The sequence below is a fragment of the Lagenorhynchus albirostris genome, chromosome 5, assembly GCF_949774975.1.
Source record: "Lagenorhynchus albirostris chromosome 5, mLagAlb1.1, whole genome shotgun sequence".
Lineage (NCBI taxonomy): Eukaryota > Metazoa > Chordata > Mammalia > Artiodactyla > Delphinidae > Lagenorhynchus > Lagenorhynchus albirostris.
In genome coordinates this window covers 86,000,084-86,020,917 of record NC_083099.1, presented here as the reverse complement: position 1 = coordinate 86,020,917, position 20,834 = coordinate 86,000,084, and the positions used below count along the sequence as shown (strand labels likewise).

Here is a 20,834-nt window from a genome sequence, read left to right as displayed (position 1 = left end):
CGGAGCGGAGCGGCTGGGCCCGGGAGCCATGGCCGCTGAGCCTGCGCGTCCGGAGCCTGTGCTCCGCAACGGGAAAGGCCGCAACGGGAGAGGCCACAACAGTGAGAGGCCCGCGTACCGCAAAAAAAAAAAAAAAAAGGTGACAGATAAAGACTTTCTCAGACCAACAAACACTGAGGGAATCTGTTGCCAGACCTGCCTTGCAAGAAATGTTAAAAGAAGTTCTTTAGAAAGAAGGAAAATAATATGGGTCAGAAACTTGGATCTACATAAAGGAAGAGAATCAAAGGAGTAAATGAAAGTAAAATAAAACTTTTATTTTTCTTATTCTTGATTGATGTAACAGATAACTGTTCAAAATAAAAGCAATAATGTATTTGATTATGTATGCTTATGTCTGTGTGTGTGTTATGTAAGTGAAATGAATGCTTATATATAAGCTTATATGTAACTGAAATGAATGACAGCAGCTAAAATGCCCCTTAATAGGTGAACGGATACATAAGATGTAGTACATCCAGACAATGGAATATTATTGAGCACTAAAAAGAAATGGACTATCAAGCCATTAAAAGACAAGGAGGAAGCTTAAATGCATAGTACTAAGTGAAAGAAGCCAATCTGAGAAGGCTGCGTACTGTATAATTCCAACTCTATGACATTTTGGAAAAGGCAAAACTATGGAGACAATAAAAGATCAGTGGTTGCCAGAGAGGGTAGGGCAGTTATGAATAGACAGAGCACAGACGATATTTAGGACAGGCTTTGGGAAAACTCCTATTCAGAATACTGAATGATGTTATAATGATGGATATATGTCATTATACATTTGTCTAAATGAATACAGAACACCACAAGTGAGCCCTAAGGGAAACTACGGACTTTGGGTAATTGTGACTGTTAACATCGACTCATCCTTGGTAAAAAATGTACCATTCTGATGAGTTATGTTGATAATGAGTAGCCTAAGCATGGGTGAGGGGAGAGGGTATGTGGGAATCTCTGAAACTTCCTCTCAATTTTATTGTAAACCTAAAAACTGCTCTGAAAAATAAAATCTTTTTTTAAAATTGACTACTGAATTTAATTATATGGAAAACAGAATTGTAAGATAATTGTGATGGTAATTTTATGTGTCAACTTGGTTGGGCTATAGTACCCAGTTATTCAATTAAACACTAATCTAGATGTTGCTGTGAAGATAGTTTGTAGATGTGGTCAACATCTATAATCAGTTAAGATTATCCTTGGTAACCTGGGTGGGCCTCATCCCATCAGCTGAAAGCACTTAAAGCAGAACTAAGGTTTCCCTGAGGAAGCAGAAGTTCTGCCCTTAGAGGTAGAATCAATTCCTTCCCAAGAATTTCCAGCCTGCTAGCCTGCCCTACAAACTTCAGATTTGCCAGCCCTCGTAATTACATAAGCCAGTTCCTTCAAATAAATCTCTCATCTATCTCCCACCAGCTGTGTTGCTCTGGAGGACCCCGACTGCTACAATAATGTTACATCTTCAAAATGTTGTTAACCTTAAACATGAAATATTTTAAAGATTCTACTAGACTCACCTTGAAGTATTCTGTAGGGCCTCAAAGAAGGATATTCATAAATGATAATCTTGGGGAAAACTCCTTTCTCTGCTACTGTGAAGTAAGTTTTTTGGGGGTGAACCTATAAAAGATAAAATCTCACTAAAGCACTGAAAGGGAGATTATCATATAAATCACTCAGTTAATACAGTATTTAGCATCTGCTACTTTATAATTTGTTTATTAGGATCCACTCTAATAGAAAACTCAAAACTCGGCATCTAATAAATACTTGACAATGGATATAATTTAAACTGAAAACTAGAAGAATACTCATTTTAAGTTTTACTTTCACTAAGACAGTCATGTCTTAACTCTACAATTTTTTTAATTGCCATCAGAAGAGCTAGAACAGTGGTTCCCAATCTTTAGCAGGCATCAGAATCACAGGCAGGGCTTATTAAAGCACAGGTTGCAAGCTTTAACACTAGAGTTTCTGATTCAGTAAATTGGGGCTGGGACCTGATATTCTGCATTTACAGTTCTAACAATTTCCCAGGTGATGCTGGTGATGCTGAATCTGGGGACCACTCTTTGAGAACAACTAAGTTAGATGAATTGCTTACCCTGCGTTTGGTGTTTTGCTTTATTTTTAATGGAGACCTAGGACAAGCAAGACATCTACTTACACTCAACACATAAATTCACCCTGTCTTTTCTGGAAGAGAGCTTATATCCCCCAAACCACATTTCTCATGGCTTTCTCATAGCCTCACAAGAGCATTTCTCATCCACAAATGGATAACTATTTCAGAAAAATTGAAGTGACATGGGCAGTGGAGGAAGGTCCCTGTCACTGTCTGGACACCAGCAGCCCCAGCACACACGGAGAAGAGCCCCACCGACACACAAGCGCTCAGGGTCCAGGAGGGTGAGGTTTAGGGTTAGCATTCTTGTTCACACTACACCCCTAACTACTGACCTCAAACCAAATTATCGTGCCACAAAATAGAAAAACGGACATTTCAAAACTATCGTTGGCCACAAAGTGATAGAAAAATAAGCAGGCTAGATATTGCTCAGTCCTCTGCAGATGCGGGGGGACCTCAGGGCTCATGGTACTTTGAGATGGTCCCGACCGACTTCCTCCACAGAGCCTTCATGTCGGGCCTGTGAATATTTGCAACAGCTGGTGCCCCCGTAGCATGTACTTGTGTATATATACCTAGCTTTTTGGTTTTGCCTCATTGTTTTTTTTAATCGGCCGTGCACACGACTTGCGATTTCTTAATTCCCCGACCAGGGATTGAACCCGCGCCCCCTGCAGTGGAAGCGCAGAGTTCTAACCACTGAACCACCAGGGAATTCCCAGAGAGGGGCCTTTTAAAATGAGAACAAGTTGATTTAGTATGCTTTTATGCTGAGGATGCCTAAGGAAGTAAAGGCTGAAGATACAAGAAAGAAAACGACTGATGGAGACAGACACCTGAGGAGGAATGAAGAGACAGACTCGAAATCACACACAGATCTTTTTGTCAACTGCTTGAAACTACCGAATGTACAATTTATGCTTCATTTCCTAATGTTCAACTCTTTTATCTGGCACTTAGCTTTAGTTATTATGTGAATTATCATTTGTGTTATTCATTTCGGTATTTTTGCAGAATAGCAACATAGCATTTACTGTGAAAAACCTGCATGGCTATGGGAAAGTCACTCAACCTCTATTAGCCCCAGTTTCCTTAACTGCAAAATGAGATGATAATATTATTAATATAATATTATAATATTGCATGGAGCTAATGTCAGTGAACGTAGTGGTTGTCATCGTGAATTGAAAATGCCTTAGAATAAAGACTGCTGTGCATCTCATGTAATCCCTCCTCACAGCCTGGCTGGTCCACAGAACAAACACATGGATGGATTTTTGTTTTCTAAGTTACTAAAGGCATACCCCAATGACACCAATTCCCCTGCCACTGCTACTTCGCAGGTAGGTCTGTTCCTTGGTTTTCAAATTCAGAAGGATCAGCTGGTTCCCAGCTACGTACAACACCATATTGCTGTCCAGAAGTTGTAGGTTGGCCCGCTTTCTGCAGTCATAACCAAAGGAATGTCTGAGGGAAAGTTGCAAAGGAAAACCAGTGAAACAACATAACCATCCTAGAGAGGGGAAAAGTAACAAAATGAATATATTTTTAAAACCCATACCCTTAGGTAGATAAAGATCTAGGGTTGAAGTAGTTGAATTTTATGCTGAAACTTAGAGTTATTTACTGTATTACTAATGTAATCTTGTTTTTAAATTAGGTGGAAATTCTCATACTCTGATTCAGTCTTTTAGTTTTCCTAGGAAAACCCTGAAAGCACATTAATTTTGTTTGCAATAAAAAATAAACTTTCTATTTGGGTACTATAGAGAGTAAAGTAGTCCCCCAAATAATTTCATTTTCCTCTCTCCTGCTAAAACTAAATCACATTATAACGTGAGAGAAAGTCTGTCTTTGCCATCTTTGTACTCCCAAAGCCTGTCCAGTTTGTTGACTGAACATAGTAAAAGGACCATGTAGGCCTCTTCCTTGATGCTGAAAGACAAGATGTTTAAAATTCTGACATGTTTGTGAAATTCTGACACACCAGTGACAGTGTGACTACTGTAATAAATTCACATAAATATAACTGAAATTTAATCATATGAAAATTATAAAAATTGACTAAATAATACATAATATATAAGTATATAAAATAAATAGGCTAACATTTCCTTTCCAAGATCATTAGTATGTACGGGTGTGCAGATGAGTATATACGTGTGTGTGCGTTTATGCTATAGAGTAAAACTGCATTAATTCAAAACAGAGATTTAAAAAACTGAGCTATAAAACATTTTTAAGTGTACTTTGTTATTACGTTCAAGCTCAAATTAATATAACCCAAGATATAAGTGTAATAATTAAATGAGATCAACCTATTAAAAAATTATAGTTTGCCAAAGAAATATATTATGTAGTGTATCTTAAGTAGATATATTCTTATTTTCCAAGAATTCGTTGCTGAACACAAAAGTTGAAGGATCACTGGAGCAATCCTTTTCTTGAGCCCTTGTTTTTGTTTTGTTTTTTCAGTCTGATTTTAGACGATCCCCCTTATTTGTAAGAGAAAGAAATTATACAAAACTTTTAACAAGAACGATATGTAGAATGTAAAAAAGGAAGAGCAAATTTTAATTAATGCCATTTGAATTGTGAAGAATATATAAATTATAACTAACTACAAGTAACTATACCTATCTCACTGCCTCATAGTTAAATTGAAAAAAGAGAGAGAGAACATTTCAGGGCATTTGTACAAGAAAAAGGAATTTTATAAATTTAAAAGACATTAACGCCTAAAATGGAATCTTATATAGAAATGCAAATGAATATGTGATCCAAGATCTAGATGAAGCTATTCTGCCCTCATGGAGAATACCTGGGGCCGCCTCACAAATAAAGAGTAGAGTTTACAGCCCCTTATCTTTACAGAGCCTGGTATGGGGCAGGAAGTTTTGCCTACCCTCTTTTTCCCTCTCCCTAAACTACTGTTCTCACCTTTCCTTCTTCCTTCTCTCCTTTCCCTTTTCCCAGGTGCCAGTGTAATACTCTAAAGGGCTAGAAGGGTAGAGGGTAGAAGGGTAGAAGGGTATGAGGGTAGAAGCGGGGTAGAAGCGGGCTACCATCCCTTCACTAACTTGGATGACAGCAGGGAATCGGAGACATGATCATTTATCTAATATTATCATCTGTAATTTCAGGGGGAAACTCCCTCTTACTTGCTGCTGTTTTGATTGAAGGCCCTTTCAAATGCAGAAATGGGTTAGACTGTAGCTTGCCAAACACTTTCCCTCTAAATCAATCACAACCTGCTTGAGGGCAGAGACTGCTTCTCATTCATCTGTTTCCTGGAATGCCTACCACAGAGTCTTGAGCCTATTCGGTTGAATGAATGAATGAATGAATAACTAGAGTCTGATCTTTCCCTTTAAACCCCAGAGGACAAGGCAGTCCCTAAGCAGAGCTCTGAAAATGTTAAAATGTATTCTGACGTACCTTCATCTCCCTTCTGTTTTATCTCATCCTCCCTTTTGGCACCTATTCTTAACTTCCTATCAGAAGCCCAGGGCCTTTGCTGTTTGTCCATGTCCATCTAGAACCTCCACTTTAAAGTGGTGTTTAAACACTGTCTTAAGTGCTGTTTAGTGTCTTCTATAAATTATGCTGTGGTTTAGGTGATATTTTATAAATTATACTTTCTTGATTGATTTAGAAGACACACATGTTAAAACTGAAGTAGATGAAGAATTAAAAGGGTATATGGGGATACATGAGAGCAGACTTCTTACAGCTTCTCACAAGAAATAGAGATTATATTTTTTCATCTCTAGAGAGTAGGACTAAGTCTAACACAGGACAGTCCAGAAAGGCAGATTGTAATTCAAGGCCTGGAGGAGCTCTCTAATAATGTAAGCTATTCAAAAATGGGATAAGCTGCTTTGTGATTGCCCTGGTTTTTAAAGTGTTCAAGTCCACAGCTTATACAGCCACTCCTCCAGCATGAGTAGAAAGGATTCATGCACTGAGCCAAACGTCAAGATCGCTCTGACTCCCTTATTTACAGGCTAGGCATATCTCTCTAATACAGAGATCCTTGTATTCAGAAGCACCAAATCCCCAGTGTTGAGAGCTGGGAGAAGGCAGCACAATCAAAATTACCCGAGAAGCTTTTTCAGAGTACATATATACCCAAGCCCCTCTCCACGCGGAAATAATGCAGTAGGTCCAGGAAGCTATCAGAGCACGTGCATTTCAGGAAAAGCTTCTAGGTGACTAATAAACCACTTCATTTGAAAAAGATCGACTAGAAGGCCAACACCATAACTTTTATCAGTAACCTGTCCAAAGGCCACAAAGGAGAAAAAAGGCCCTCAAGAGAGAAAACTCCAGGTTACGAATTTCAGGGTGAATTAGTTTTAGTTACACCTGGGATCGAAATAAAGTTAGAAGATATAATAACAATAACATGTTCTATTTTTACATAAAAAGCAAAACTGAGTCAGGAAGTACACTGCCCTTCCCCTCTCAGCACCCCTTTTATAAGGGGCCAGTCAGTGTCTGGGCCATGCGGTCATAACCACTGCCCTTCTGAGGGTAGGCATGCTAAATTGCTAACCAAGGGCCTTAATGGAAATTGTCTCCTAACTAGCACCTCACAAACCTAACATCATAAAGTGATGGCAAACCCTAAATCCCCTTGTTAATCATCCCACTTTTACTTTTCTTCACAGACTTTTATTCTTCTATGAAAATGGGTTATATTGTGCCCACTTCCTCAGGGCTGTCTTCTCTGTAACTCATCTGGTAAATAATGCGAAAGCAGTAATGCCTGACAATGGCCATGTCAGCATTTCAAGCAGGGAGATCAATGATTTTAACTTAACAGGCATTGAAAAAGGGGTGCCAATCTGGTAGAGATAAATGGGGATAAGAGGCCTCCTGGTCTCCTTCACATCACATCTCCTGAAAGGACAGCCAGAAAAGCATTATATCTCTTTATGGTTATTTGGCATCTAACAAAAGCTAACAAAAGCTTAGTTTAAATTAAGATCAAGCATTTCTATCTTAAGCTTCTTAGAATTACCTAAAATAGGGGTTGGCAAACTGTTTTTGTAAAGGGCCAGGTAGTAAATATTTTAGGCTTTGTGAGCCAGATGATTTCTGTTGTAACTACTTAAATCTGCCCTTGTAGTGTGATGGCAGTCATAGACTTCATGTAAATGAATGAGCATTGCTGTGTTCCAATAAAGCTTTATTTAGGGAAAAAGGCCAGAGGCCAGATTTGGTCCATGGGCTGCAGTTTGCCAACCCCTGACCTAAAAAGCTGAAATTCCAAGATTATACATATGTAACTGGAGTGGATACACAAGTGTAAGAAGATCCAGCGGTATGTCTGAATCCGGAGTCACAAAAGGCATCGAAGCCAGCTCCATATAATCGTAGAAGAAGCTTTCTGATATTTTCTTCTTAACTTCCTCCTCTGCCTCTTCTGCATCTGGGACAGGAGTTTCCATGTACTGAGATTCTAAAAAATTAAAAATATTTTAACTAAGAAGAGTGTCTGGTCAATCCTAAAATCGTATTTCATGAAGACAGGAGGAATGTACGTAGCCCATAATACTCTAGCAGTAACTACTACTTCTGGCCTGGACATAGGATGCCACCCACAAGTGAGCATGGAAGCAGAGGCAACGCGCCTGTGTGCATTGGGGTGAATGCCTAGCCCTGCATGGTTCTGGCAGTCTCAAAGAACAGCGCACGGTCAGTTCTAAGGGAGAGTTAGTCTCACTAACGTGGGATAGATCACTCCTTAGACAATCCCACTCCCCAGAAAAACCCAGTATGAGAGTATGTGATACTCAGAATACACAACTCCAGAGCTGCTAAAGCACCCTATCAGGATATGTTTGATGCCCTTTCTTTTATCACCTCCACACTTCCTGCAACCATTTCTTTTATGGATTTACAACTGTTCAGTTAAAACAGTGACAAGTACTAATAGAAAACCAGTAATACTTACTTCCAATGCTTTCCACATAATCATCTTGAGATGAACTTGAACTTCCTTCCAAATGTTCCACATAGGATTCATCATCCCCTAAATATGACTCTTCCCCTTCAGTAAATGTTTCGCCTGTGGTATCTTCAACAGATTTGTAATCCTCTTTCATAGCGGCTATACAAAGTAATTTGTTTTAATAATTTCTAAATTTGAATTAAATAATTTCTAAATTTGAATTAAACATTGTCTTAAACATTAAATAATTTCTAAATTTGAATTAAACATTTCTTATTTCCAAAGTACCTAATACTTCCAATTCGTTTGTGCTCTAAACTGAATGAATTTTAAACTCAAAAATTGCTACAAAAATCATTTTATTTGGTCACTCTTGCAGCTTTACAAAAAATTTTTAAAGCTTTTCCTGTGAGTAAATCTCCATTTTCACGTCATTTGCAGTCTATTTCCTACCACTGCACACTTACAAGAAAGTAAAGGATAAAGAAAAAAAGATTGGCTAGTATGTTGCTATCATTTTTTCAATTCAATTTCACTTGAACAACACGTTATTTATAAGGACCTTTTATGTCAAAGATAACGCATATTCAAGAATAAACTCCTCTGGGTATGACTATGTCTGAATGATATCCTAGGAATACATCAGACTATTTGCTTCAGGACAAGCTAGAAGAGAAAAAGAATTGGAATGGGAGTAGAATAGATCTAGGTATAAGCCAACATTCAGATCAAGTCCAAACATGGCTATGGTTCACATATACCATGTCCAGCAGGTGAAAGGGCTGGATGAACTTTCAGAATAGTAAGGCAGAAATGGTAAGTATGTCAGAAACAGAGTAGAACCACCTAGTCGGTCTATCTGAGATGAGGCTAAAAGAAGAGGAACAAGGCCCAAGACTAACTTGAATGAGGTGAGAAAGCTGGGCCAATCCAATTAGCAGAATAAGAGGACAGGGTTCTGTAGGATTCATGCATTTGGATGGAAAGAAAATAATCCTGGACACCTAAATGGGGCCCACTTCTTGAACTCCCCTAGGGGAGAGCCCTGGGTAAATACTCTCCAGTAATACCATTTAACAGATTTCTTAGCTCTTTCTTGTGACTGTTCCCATCTCAAGATTGGGATATTATCTGCTGGCCTGCCTCTCTCTGGGAACAGAGTTCAAGCTGCCATTAGATGAGTTCAGGCTGCCAGCTAGGATGAGGGAATCACTGATAAAGGAATCAGAAGTGAATACGAATGAAGGGGAGTAAATCATTTTTCTAAAAATGAATATTCTGAGCCTGGTTGAAAGGTTGTGCCACTGAAAGGAAAAGTGGAGTTTGGAAAAAAACGAATTTAACAGGAAGTAGACACATTAAATCAGACTGGCAAAGCAGCAGATCTTAGCAACTTGATGACAACAAAGATTTCTATACTTTTTATAATCCCAAGATAGACAGGTGGAAGGATTATGGTTTGATGTACAAATCAGCATTTGTCTTTCTATTCTTGGAAATAATCTAAAATCAACATTGAAAATGAAAGCCAAAATTACAAATGTCATTTTTTGTAGAACTAGAAGCTGCTAAAACCTCAAATCAGAAATGGATGGCAGGGCTGGCTGGTGGAAGGGCTGGCAAAATTAGTGGACACTGAACAAGGATGGGTGCAGGAGGAAGCAAAGGGAGGTAACCAAGGCGAGGAGACACCATAGCCACAGATCTCAAAAAGAGCCAGATGAAAGTTTGTTTTATGACCAAGGAATTTTACAAATTAATTAATTAATTATTTTGTCTGCACCAGGTCTTAATTGTGGCAATCTTAATTAAGATCTTCGTTGCGGCATGTTTAGCTGCAGCATGCGGGATCTTCAGTTGCGGCATGTGGGCTCTTAGTTGCAACACAAAGACTCAGTTGTGGCACGCGGACTTCTTAGTTTTGGCGTGCATGTGAGATCTAGTTCCCCAACCAGGGATCAAACCCAGGCCCCCTGCATTGGGAGCACCCACTGGACCACCAAGGAAGTCCCTGACCAAGGATTTTATAGGTGAGTTTCCTCCGCTTTTTCTTCTCTCTAGCCAATAGAAATATGAAGCTGTGGTGCCTCTCCTCACCAGCTGCCACAGAGGCAGGCTGCCTCCTGCAAATACAGCTTGCCTCTCTGGTCCTTGTTTACCTCCACCTCCTTTGTGAGATTGGGAACACAATGAGGAAGTCTGCAAATGATGTGACTGTGCACATAGAACATCCATAGGGACTCCCTATAATTATTACAATTTTTAAAAGAGTTTTGCATCGTTACTACATACAAAAACAACATACAAAAATTAATAATTGGGACTTCCATTTTGGCCATGATGAAGTAACCATGATGGAGTACCAGACTGTTCTCCTACTACAATTTTGGAATTATTTAGTTTTCCCTTTAATTCTATTTTTCTTCGTGTATTGTGATGCTCTGTTATTAGATGCATACATATTTATGATAGTTATGTCTTCCTAATGTATTGCTCCTTTTATCATCATGAAATGTACTTCTTTGTCACAGATAGTACTCTTTGTCTTGAAATCTATTTTATCTGATATTAATATAGTCACTCCAGCCTTCAAATGCTTACTGTACGCCTACTATATCTTTTTCCATCAATTTACTTTTAACCTATTTGTATCATAATACTTAACGTGTGTCTCATATATCATATAGTAGGTTCTTGCTTTTATTATCCATTCTGATAATCTGTACCTTTTTACAAGACTTATTAGTCCATTAATATTTAATATAATTATTGGTATAGTTGGATTTTGATCTAACATTTAATTATTTATTTTCTGTTTGTGCACTTCCCACTCTTCCATTTTCCCTCTATTTCTTCTTTCCTATTTTTTGTTAGACCATTTATTGTTATTCTTCTAGATTATTTATTCTTTAAAATTCCATTTTAATTTCTGTTAGCTTTTTAACTACTTTTCTTTATTTGCTTTTTAAATAATTGCTTCAGAGATTATAATATTTATCCTTTACTTCTCACGGTCTACTTAGTTAATATTATAGTAATACACATCTTTCATCAACTGATGGAACAACCAGTCAAAAACTCCATAAGATATGATGATCTGAAAAACACTATCAAACATCCCCGCCTGATATATAAAAAACACTACACCTACACATTCAAAGGCACATGGGCCATTTACCAAGAGAGATCACTTGCTGGAACATAAGACAAGTTTTAATAGCTTTTAAAAGATTGAAATAATACAAAATATGCATATTCTCTGATTACAACAGTAGTAAATTAAATTACAGAAGACATTTGGCAATTAAAAAACACACTTAAAAATAATGTATGGGTCAAGGAGAAATTAATAAAGAAATTATAAAACATTTCAAAGTAAATGATAATTAAAATATAACACCAAAATGTGTGGGATACAGCTAAGGCAATGCTTAGAGGGAAATTTATAGCTTTTAGTACATATATAAGAAAACTCAAAAATCAATGACCTAACATTCCGCCTCAAGAAACTAGAAAAAGAAAAGCAAAAAACCCCAAAACTCAGAGTAAGTAGAAGAAAGGAAATAAAAATAATAAAAATAAAATAATAAAAAAATAATTAATAGAATTAGTGTAAATAATAAAAATGGAAGCAAGACTCAATGAAATAAAAAGGCAACAAAACAATAGAAAAATTATCAAAGCCAAAACCTTATTCTTTGAAAAGATTGACAAAATGGATGCACTCCTAGCTAGGCCAATCAAGAAATAAAAGAGAGACAATACAAATCTTCAGTATCAGGAATTAAAATAGATCCTACAGAGTTATGTCAACAAATTTTACAATTTAGAAGAAATGTATAACTTCTATGAAAGATACAAAGTTACAAAACTTAATAAAGAAGAAAGAGACAACCCTCTATTTATTAAGGGAATTGACTTCACAGTTAAAAATTTTTCCACTAAGAAAATTACAGGCCCAGATACTTCATTGGTGAGTTCCAGCAAACATTTAAGGAAGAAATAATACTAATTCTACACAAAATATTTCTGAAAATAGAAGAGACCAAAATACTTCCCAGTTTATTATATGAAGTCAGCAATAATTTAGTCCTTTGATAAGAATCAGAAACCAATGTCTTGGTAACTAAAGTCCTTCACCCTTGTGAAAAATGCTGCATGGTCTGGCTGGTACATTTGGTCTAAATCTCTTAATAGGACTCTGTTACAGCAGAAACTCCTTGCTGGTTATGGGGAAGAGTCTACCTTAATCTCCATACTTAGGTAGAAAACCAGGAAATTGATTCACTCTGCATGAGAATTCCAAAGGGTAAGATGTTGCTTAGATATTTTAGAAAGACTGAGAACAAGGTAAGGGCTCCAGGAAAAAAAATTCAGCTATCAGGTATGTAGCTGAACCAGGACAGAGACCTCTTCTCACAGCACCAAGGTAGAAGGTTTCAGAGTGTCAGCAGACTATTTCACGTTATCATTTGAGATCCTAAAACCCATGATTTATGAACTAATTTATGAGCTGAGGACAGGGCCAGGCCAGATTTGATAAGACCTGCCCTTAAGAAGGTCTGACATTAAAAAGGGAGGTTCAGGCAGTGCCGGACAAAGGGACGTTATCATTAAATCCATCCATCCAGAGCGGGAGAGGAGCAGAGGGTGTTGGTCCCACCCACTCTGGCCCTGGAAGCCTGCTGGGCTTCCACATGGTGTCCCCTGCCCTCTGAGACTACAGGCGGGAGGCAGGCCTGGGCTCCTCTGTTCCGTTGAGCCTAAGCCCCAACCCCCCACACCTTCCAGGGCCTTTTCCAGCCCTGTGGGTCCTAAGCATAGGCCCTGCCCACTGCCCAAACCCTACCCCTGCTTAGGCTCTGCCCTCCACAGCCAAGGCCTTTTCCACCTTTTTTTTTTTTTTTCTCCTCCTCTTTCTTGTTATTGTGGTTCTTTTTTACTTTCTGGTTGTTGGTTCATCTATATTTTTATTTTTATATTCTTTCTAACATATCTGTTAGTTTCCTAGTCTAATTTTATTTTTTACTTGTTATTGTTCTCCATTTTTTTTTGCTGCCCCACACGCAGCTTGTGGGATCTTGGTTCACAAGCCAGGGTTAGGGCTGAAGTTCCCGCAGCGGGAGCTCCGAATCTGAACCACTGGACTAACAGAGAACCTCAGACACCACAGGGAATACTCATCAGAGTGAGGTTTCCCAGAGGTCCTCATCTTGGCACCAAGACCCAGCTCTAAGCAACAGCTTATAAGCTCCAGTGTTGGAAGCCTAAGGCCAAACAACCAGTAAGGCAGGAACACAATCCCACTCATTAAAAAAAAAAAAAAAAATGAGATGGCAAAAGCATGTCACAGATGAAGGAGCAAGGTAAAATCCTATAAGACCAAATAAATGAAGAGGAAAAAAGCAACCTACCTGAGAAAGAATTCAGAGTAATGATAGTAAAGATGATCCAGAATCTCAGAAATAGAATGGAGGCATGGATTGAGAAAATACAAGAAATGTTTAACAAAGATCTAGAAGAACTAAAGAACAAACAAACAGAGATGAACAACACAATAACTGAAAGGAAAAATACACTAGAAGGAATCAATAACAGAATAACTGGGGCAGAAGAATGAATAAGTGAGCTGGAAGACAGAATGGTGGAAATAACTGCCAAGGAGCAGAATAAAGATAAAAGAATGAAAAGAAAATCTCAGAGACCTCTGGGACAACACTAAAGGCACCAACATTCAAATTACAGGGGTCCCAGAAGAAGAAGAGAAAAAGATAGGGTGTGAGAAAATATTTGAAGAGATTATAGTGGAAAACTTCCCTAACATAGGAGAGGAAATAGTCACCCAAGTTCAGGAAGCACAGAGAGTCCTATACAGGGTTAACCCCAGGAGAAACATACTAAGACACACATCAATCAAACTAACAAAAATTAAATTCAGAGAAAAAAATATTAAAAGCAGCAAGGGAAAAACAAAAAATAACATACAAAGGAATCCCCACAAGGTTATCAGCTGATTTTTCAGCAGAAACTCTGCAGGCCAGAAGGGAGAGGCAGGATATACTTAAAGTGATGAAAGAGAAAAACCTACAACGAAGATTACTCTACCCAGCAAGGATCTCATTCAGATTCGACAGAGAAATCAAAAGCTTTTCAGAAAAGCAACAGCTAAGAGAATTCAGAACCAACAAACCAGCTTTACAGCAAATGCTAAAGAAACTTCTCTAGGTGGGAAACACAAGAGAAGAAAAAGACCCACAAAAACGAACCCAAAACAATTAAGAAAATGGTAATACGAAAATACATATCGATAATAACCTTGAATGTAAATGGATTAAATGTCCTAACCAAAAGACACAGACTGGCCGAATGGATACAAAAACAAGACCCATATATATGCTGTCTACAAGAGACCCACTTCAGACCTAGAGACACATACAGACTGAAAGTGAAGGGATGGAAAAAGATATTCTATGCAAATCAAAAGAAAGCTGGAGTAGCAATACTCGTATCAGATAAAACAGACTTTAAAATAAAGACTAACAGAGACCTTATCTCTGTTACAAGAGATAAGGAAGGACACTACATAATGATCAAGGGATCAATCCAAGAAAAAGATATAACAATTGTAAACATTTATGCACCCAACATAGGAGCACCTCAATACATAAGGCAAATGATAACAACCATGAAAGGGGAAATTGACAGTAACATAATAATAGTAGGGGACTTTAACACCCCACTTACACCAATGGACAGATCATCCAAACAGAAAAGAAATAAGGAAACACAAGCTTTAAATGACACAATAGACCAGATAGATTTAACTGATATTTATAGAACATTCCACCCAAAAGTGGCAGAATACACTTTCTTCTTAAGTACACACAGAACATTCTCCAGGATAGATCACATCTTAGGTCACAAATCAAGCCTCGGAAAATTTAAGAAAATTGAAATCATATCAAGCATCTTTTCTGACTACAACGCTATGAGACTGGAAATCAGTTACAGGAAAAAACTGAAAAAACCCACAAATACATGGAGGCTAAATAGTGTGCTACAAGATAAGCAAGAGATCACTGAAGAAATCAAAGAAGACATAAAAAAAATACATAAAAACAAATAACAAAAACATGACGACCCAAGACCTATGGGGCACAGCAAAAGCAGTTCTAAAAGGGAAGTTTACAGCAATTCAATCTCACCTCAGGAAACAAGAAAAATCTCAAATAAACAATCTAACCCTACACCTAAAGCAGCTAGAGGAAGAAGAATAAAGAAACCCCAAAGTCAGTAGAAGGAGAGAAGTCATAAAAATCAGAGCAGAAATAAATGAAATAGAAATGAAGAAAATAGTAGCAAAGATCAATAAAACTAAAAGCTGGTTCTTTGAGAAGATAAACAAAATTGATATACCCTTAGCCAGACTCATCAAGAAAAAAAGGGAGAGGACACAAATCAATAAAATTAGAAATGAAAAAGGAGAAATCACAACTGACACCACAGAAATACAAAGGATTATAAGAGACTACTGCAAACAACTATATGCCAATAAAATGGACAGCCATGAAAAAATGGACAAATTCTTGGAAAGGTACAATTTTCCAAGACTGAACCAGGAAGAATTAGAAAATATAAACAGACCTATCACAAGGAATGAAATTGAAACTGTAATTAAAAATCTTCCAACAAACAAAAGTTCAGGACCAGATGGCTTTACAGGTGAATTCTATCAAACATTTAAAGAAGGAGAAAATGGACTTGAGGACATGGGGAGGGGGAGGGGGAAGCTGGGGCAAAGTGAGAGTAGCAGTGACATATATACACTACCAAATGTAAAATAGATAGCTAGTGGGAAGCAGCAGCATAGCACAGGGAGATCAACTTGGGGCTTTGCGACGACCTAGAGGGGTGGGATAGGGAAGGTGGGAGGGAGAGACGCAAGAGGGAGGGGATATGGGGATATATGTATGCATATGGCTGATTCACTTTGTTGTACAACAGAAACCAACACAGTATTGTGAAGCAATTATACTCCAATAAAGATCTATAAAACAAAATTTGAAAAAAAAAGAAAAAACTAAATCATCCAGGAAAATACCGCAAAGCACTAGAAACTAAAAAGTAGACAATCCTGTGTCAGAAACATAGGGAGTGGAAAAAAGTGGAAACGGAAAAACAAACGAGAAGCAAGCTAAAGTTTTTCAGGAGAGTGATATAATCATATTTTTTGGAAAGATAACTCTAATGGTGGTATGGACAGGAAGACTTAAGCAGAAATCCTTGTTGTAAGAGTCCAAGCAAGAGGAGATAGACCTCTAAAATAAAATACGATACGGAGAAATCATGGATTTACCAGACAGGCCTCAGATAAATTGAAAGAATTTAATGTACCTTTTGTAAATGAATTGATTTCCCCAGGACCTGCTCTCCTCTAGGTGAATAGTAAAAATTAGATTCTGAAACTATATTTAGGATTAGAACTAAAAATGTCAATATTCCACTAAGCCACCTAACACCACGATGCCCAGACAGAAAGAGCCAGTCATCTTTTAAAAATCCTATTACAAAATTCTTCACTTTCCCTTCTATCTGCAATTTATGATATCCTTCCACATATGTTATCCAATTTAATCCTCAAACAGCTAACAACGATCATTTTATGGGTGAGAAAATTGAGGCTCAGAAAGGTGAAATAATTTATCCAAGATCAAGCATCTCTAAGTGGAAGACCCAGGACTCAAAACATAAGTCCAGCTCTCTTTCCACTGCACTGTATTAGAGAAGCTCATTAAAGACCTTGTAGACCCTACAGGAAGGAGCCAGACCAGATGTGAAGATGGGTCATTATCAACATAGAGATGATAGTAACTTCGGTGTTCCAGGACTAGAGATAAAATGATTAAAACACAGAATCTGCTCTTAAAGAACTTAGAGTTTAGCAAGGGAATTAAACAAGTCAACCTTTCTGTCGTATAAACTTAGATATGCACTCTTTAAAAATTATTTTACTCAAATTTAATAATCAAGACCCTAAGTGTATATTATAATCTTTACTCACGTTCTGATGCAGATCTAGAAGAATGAGACTGCCTTCCATCACTCTTTGATCTCTCTGATTTCCCCCCATCAGTATCCTGATCATCTGGTTCCTTCATTTTCTCTGTAAGCACAAAATTGAGACAGAGACAGGGATAGAGCTGTAAAATAGAAATCATTAACAGATTATTTTCCCCCTAAACAAATCCCAGGAGCACCAAACACCATGTGTGTTGACAATCTGTGTGTTTGCAAGGTATCAGAAATGACTTCACCAGCTGGAGGGCACACGGCCATCATCAGAGACCTCCGTAGAATGGCAAAATATAGTCAGATATTCCCTTCCTCCAGGCAAACTCGTCATCATGGTGCCCTCTGGTTTTCCAGAAGTCCACAGTGAAACACCACCCAAGCCTATCTTTCCTCTAAATGCTCCACATTAAAATTAACCCTTTGCCATCCTTCCTTTGGTTCATCCCCTCCTCTTCCCCCTCCCATCATCAAAGTCCCCTGGTGTTACTAATCAATTTCAATTTTTAAATATTTGTTGAGGATAACTTCTATGTATCAAATCTTATGTTAGGCACTAAATTGTAGTACTGAACTAGAAAGATACGATCCTTAACTCAGTGGAGCTTTTTTAGAAATATAGATATTAAACAGGTAATTAAAATATAATGAGTGCTACAAAAGAATAGGGTGTTGTGGGCACATACAGCAAGAAGATTAAACTATGTCTGGGGTTAAGGAAGAGGCATTTGAGACACAGGTCATGAGTAGACGTTGGCCAGGCATAAAATGGGAAAGATTATTGGCAGAGGGAGCTTCTAAGAGAGGCTTGTGTCTGTGAAGGCCTGAGAGCAGTCTATTGGCTAGAGCAGGAGAGTGAAATGGACATTGATGAGGAAGCGGGTAGCAGATCATCAAATTGTCTCTAAGCTTTGCTAAGGAGTTTAGAACTTATTTCTATGGTAATTGAAAGCCATTGAAGGTTTTTAAGGAGGGGAGTGACACGAGAGGTTTTCTCTGTCCTCTCTCTCTATGGCAGCTCTTGTAGATGAGAACATCTACTATGTCTTCCTTCTAAGTCTTCATTTCTCCGCACTAAACATCCCGTGTTTCCTCAACATTCTATGGCACAGCTGGCAGGTAGAGTAGTAGTTCTTTTTGGGTGAGATCTGTGGTTAGATTCAGGTTTGAATCCCAGTTTTGCCACAGAACTAGCTAATTACTTTACATCAATTCCTCAATTGTAAAATGGGAGTGAAGAAAAAACTATGTATAAGGCTGCTATGCGAATTAACTGAACTAGTGCATTATTACACCTTCCTGGTCTCTCAAGAAAGACTACTATGCCCAAAGCAGCCAGGATCTACACTACACGATCAGTGCATGAGAGTGCAGGATGACAACTACCCACCTTCATCTGGACATTAGGGTTTATACCATCTGTTTCCTTGCACTGACATCATGATACCCTCTCTTGATTTTTGTGTTTGTTTTTATTTTTTTAGAATTAAAGCATTGAGAAGTTGTATTGCAACCTGATGAGGCTTTGATGTCAGAGAGACTTGTTTGGCCAAGAAAAAAGGTTTACTTGGCCAAGGGCCAAGCCCCTAGCATCCCTTAACCTGTCAGTCCTTTTACATGTACAATGGGGAAGATAAGGTTGTCTGGCAGAGTTATTGTAAGTATTAAATGAGATCTTTTATACCCACAGTTCTCAACTCTGGCTGTACTTTAGAATCACTCGGAAAACTTTTTACAATGTACCATTCTCGGGGTCTCATTCCCTATATAATTCTTTTGTGGAGCCAAAGAATAAGAACCAGAGTTAAGGACCATGGGTTTATATCAAACTCTTCGTACGTATTGGAAAATGGTAGTTTTACTATAATTACTACACATTCTCTTTAATACAGCTAGGGCTCAATAAATATGATCACAGAATCTTGAGAGTTGAAAGAGGGTTAATTTGGTCCAATCCTCCCACCCAATATAAATCACACATCTACAACTCAAGCCCAGGCTAAGAGTATTGGCTAGAATCACACTGACTGGGCTCAAAGCCTGGCTTTTCCTCTTACTATTATAGTTGTGAGGTATTAAACAAGTATTTAACCTCTCTGTGCCTTCTCATCTGTAAAGTGCAGTACCTACTTCACAAGGTGGTTCTGAGATCTCAATGAGTTAATACAGTAAAGCTTTCAAAGAACAGTGCCTTGCACTCAGTAGGTAAAATAGTTGAAGGGATGAATGTTTTAATTCCTGAATAAAGGAACAAATGAAGGAGCACACCAAGAGACAGTCAGCTTTAATTTAAACATTTCAGGTAAGAGGGTGAGCACATTCTGTTAATGTTCTCAGCTCTAGTTCTTAGGAAGTTCATTTTATATTATATGAAATCTTTCTCCCTGCAACTTGGATCTGTTTGACCCTATTTTTCTGGGGACACACACAATAAGTTTTCCTGTTTACTATAGCCGTTCAAATAATTAGCTAGTTAACTTTCCTACCCAGATCCTCTCTTTTCCCAAATAAAGCATCCCAATTCTTTCAACTATTTCTCACTAACATGTTTTCAACTCCTTTCAGCATCTGGATAGCTCAAAAACTTAATTCCCAATCCATCACATATCCCTCCCAATTTTGTATGTCCTTTGAAGGATCTGGACACTTTCCAGAAGATATGAACCATCACTTTATCCGTTGGGGACATTATATTCTTTCAAGGCAGCCTAATATTACATTATCTTGCCAGGGTCTGGGGGGTGGGCAGGCTCCTCATATACTGACTCGTAATAATCCATTTGTAACCAGCTAGAATGACTAAACCTTATTTCTGTATACCTAACCATGTCCTATCTTATACAACTGAACTAGCTAGGTTTGGAAGTCTATTTGCAGAACTACCTTAAATCTATTTTCATTAGACTCAGGCTTATTGGTCCAGCCTATGGTTAATTCTGTTAACCAACTCATTAGGCAGACTGTGAAGTTTTGAGTCAACCCTGAGGACGTGTAAAGAAAAAAGAAAATTATAGTACACAGTGTTGCAGAGTGTGTGTTGCTAGAAGGAGGTTGGCTGGAAGCCAGACAGAGGGCTCCCCAAGATGACATTACTCAAGATTCATTCCTTAGATTCCAGGGTCGGTCCCCACTCTCACGAACTCAAACACTCCATCTCAGCCGTGTGCTGGTCACGTTGAGGTTCATAGAGATTCCTGTATAAAAACAGACACTCAGTTTTTACTTTACAGTGTGAAATACAACTGTGAAGAGAATAACAGCTCGTGTTTTTTTAATGTCTACCATGTGTCGAGCACAGTTCTGAGGATTCTACACATATTGTTTCATATATTTCTCAAAACTCTATGAGTTAGGTGCATTTTACAGATGAGATAGCAGAGCAGTTACTATTTGAATCCTTCCCTCTCACCCAACTCATGCAATTGACTTCCAAGTCCTGTTGCCCAGTGTCCAGTTATTAAGCCTTTTGAATTCATCCTCTCCCTTCTAGTCCCACTGTCCCCATCCTAGTTCTGGTCCTCACACTGTCTCACCTCTACCATTACCACAGCCTCATTCTCTCCCTTCTCTGGTCCATTTGTACACTGCCTCTTATATTCCTAAAACACAGCTTTTAATGTGCCACTCTTC

The 20,834-nt window shown here is 38.1% G+C and overlaps 1 protein-coding gene across 1 annotated transcript in view; it reads right to left on the bottom strand.

The window, feature by feature from the left end:
• The window catches only part of CFAP44 (cilia and flagella associated protein 44), a 132,393-nt gene extending 112,065 nt beyond the window's left edge, over positions 1–20,328 (bottom strand). Inside the window, exons 1-6 of the mRNA XM_060149045.1 lie at positions 20,222–20,328; positions 17,197–17,298; positions 8,139–8,294; positions 7,484–7,643; positions 3,481–3,643; positions 1,566–1,668 (exon numbers count right to left, since the gene is read on the bottom strand). Coding sequence (XP_060005028.1) covers positions 1,566–1,668; positions 3,481–3,643; positions 7,484–7,643; positions 8,139–8,294; positions 17,197–17,293 — 679 coding nt within the window. The 5' untranslated portion in view covers positions 17,294–17,298; positions 20,222–20,328. The remainder of the gene's footprint in view (positions 1–1,565; positions 1,669–3,480; positions 3,644–7,483; positions 7,644–8,138; positions 8,295–17,196; positions 17,299–20,221) is intronic.
• Positions 20,329–20,834: the final 506 nt, after the last annotated feature.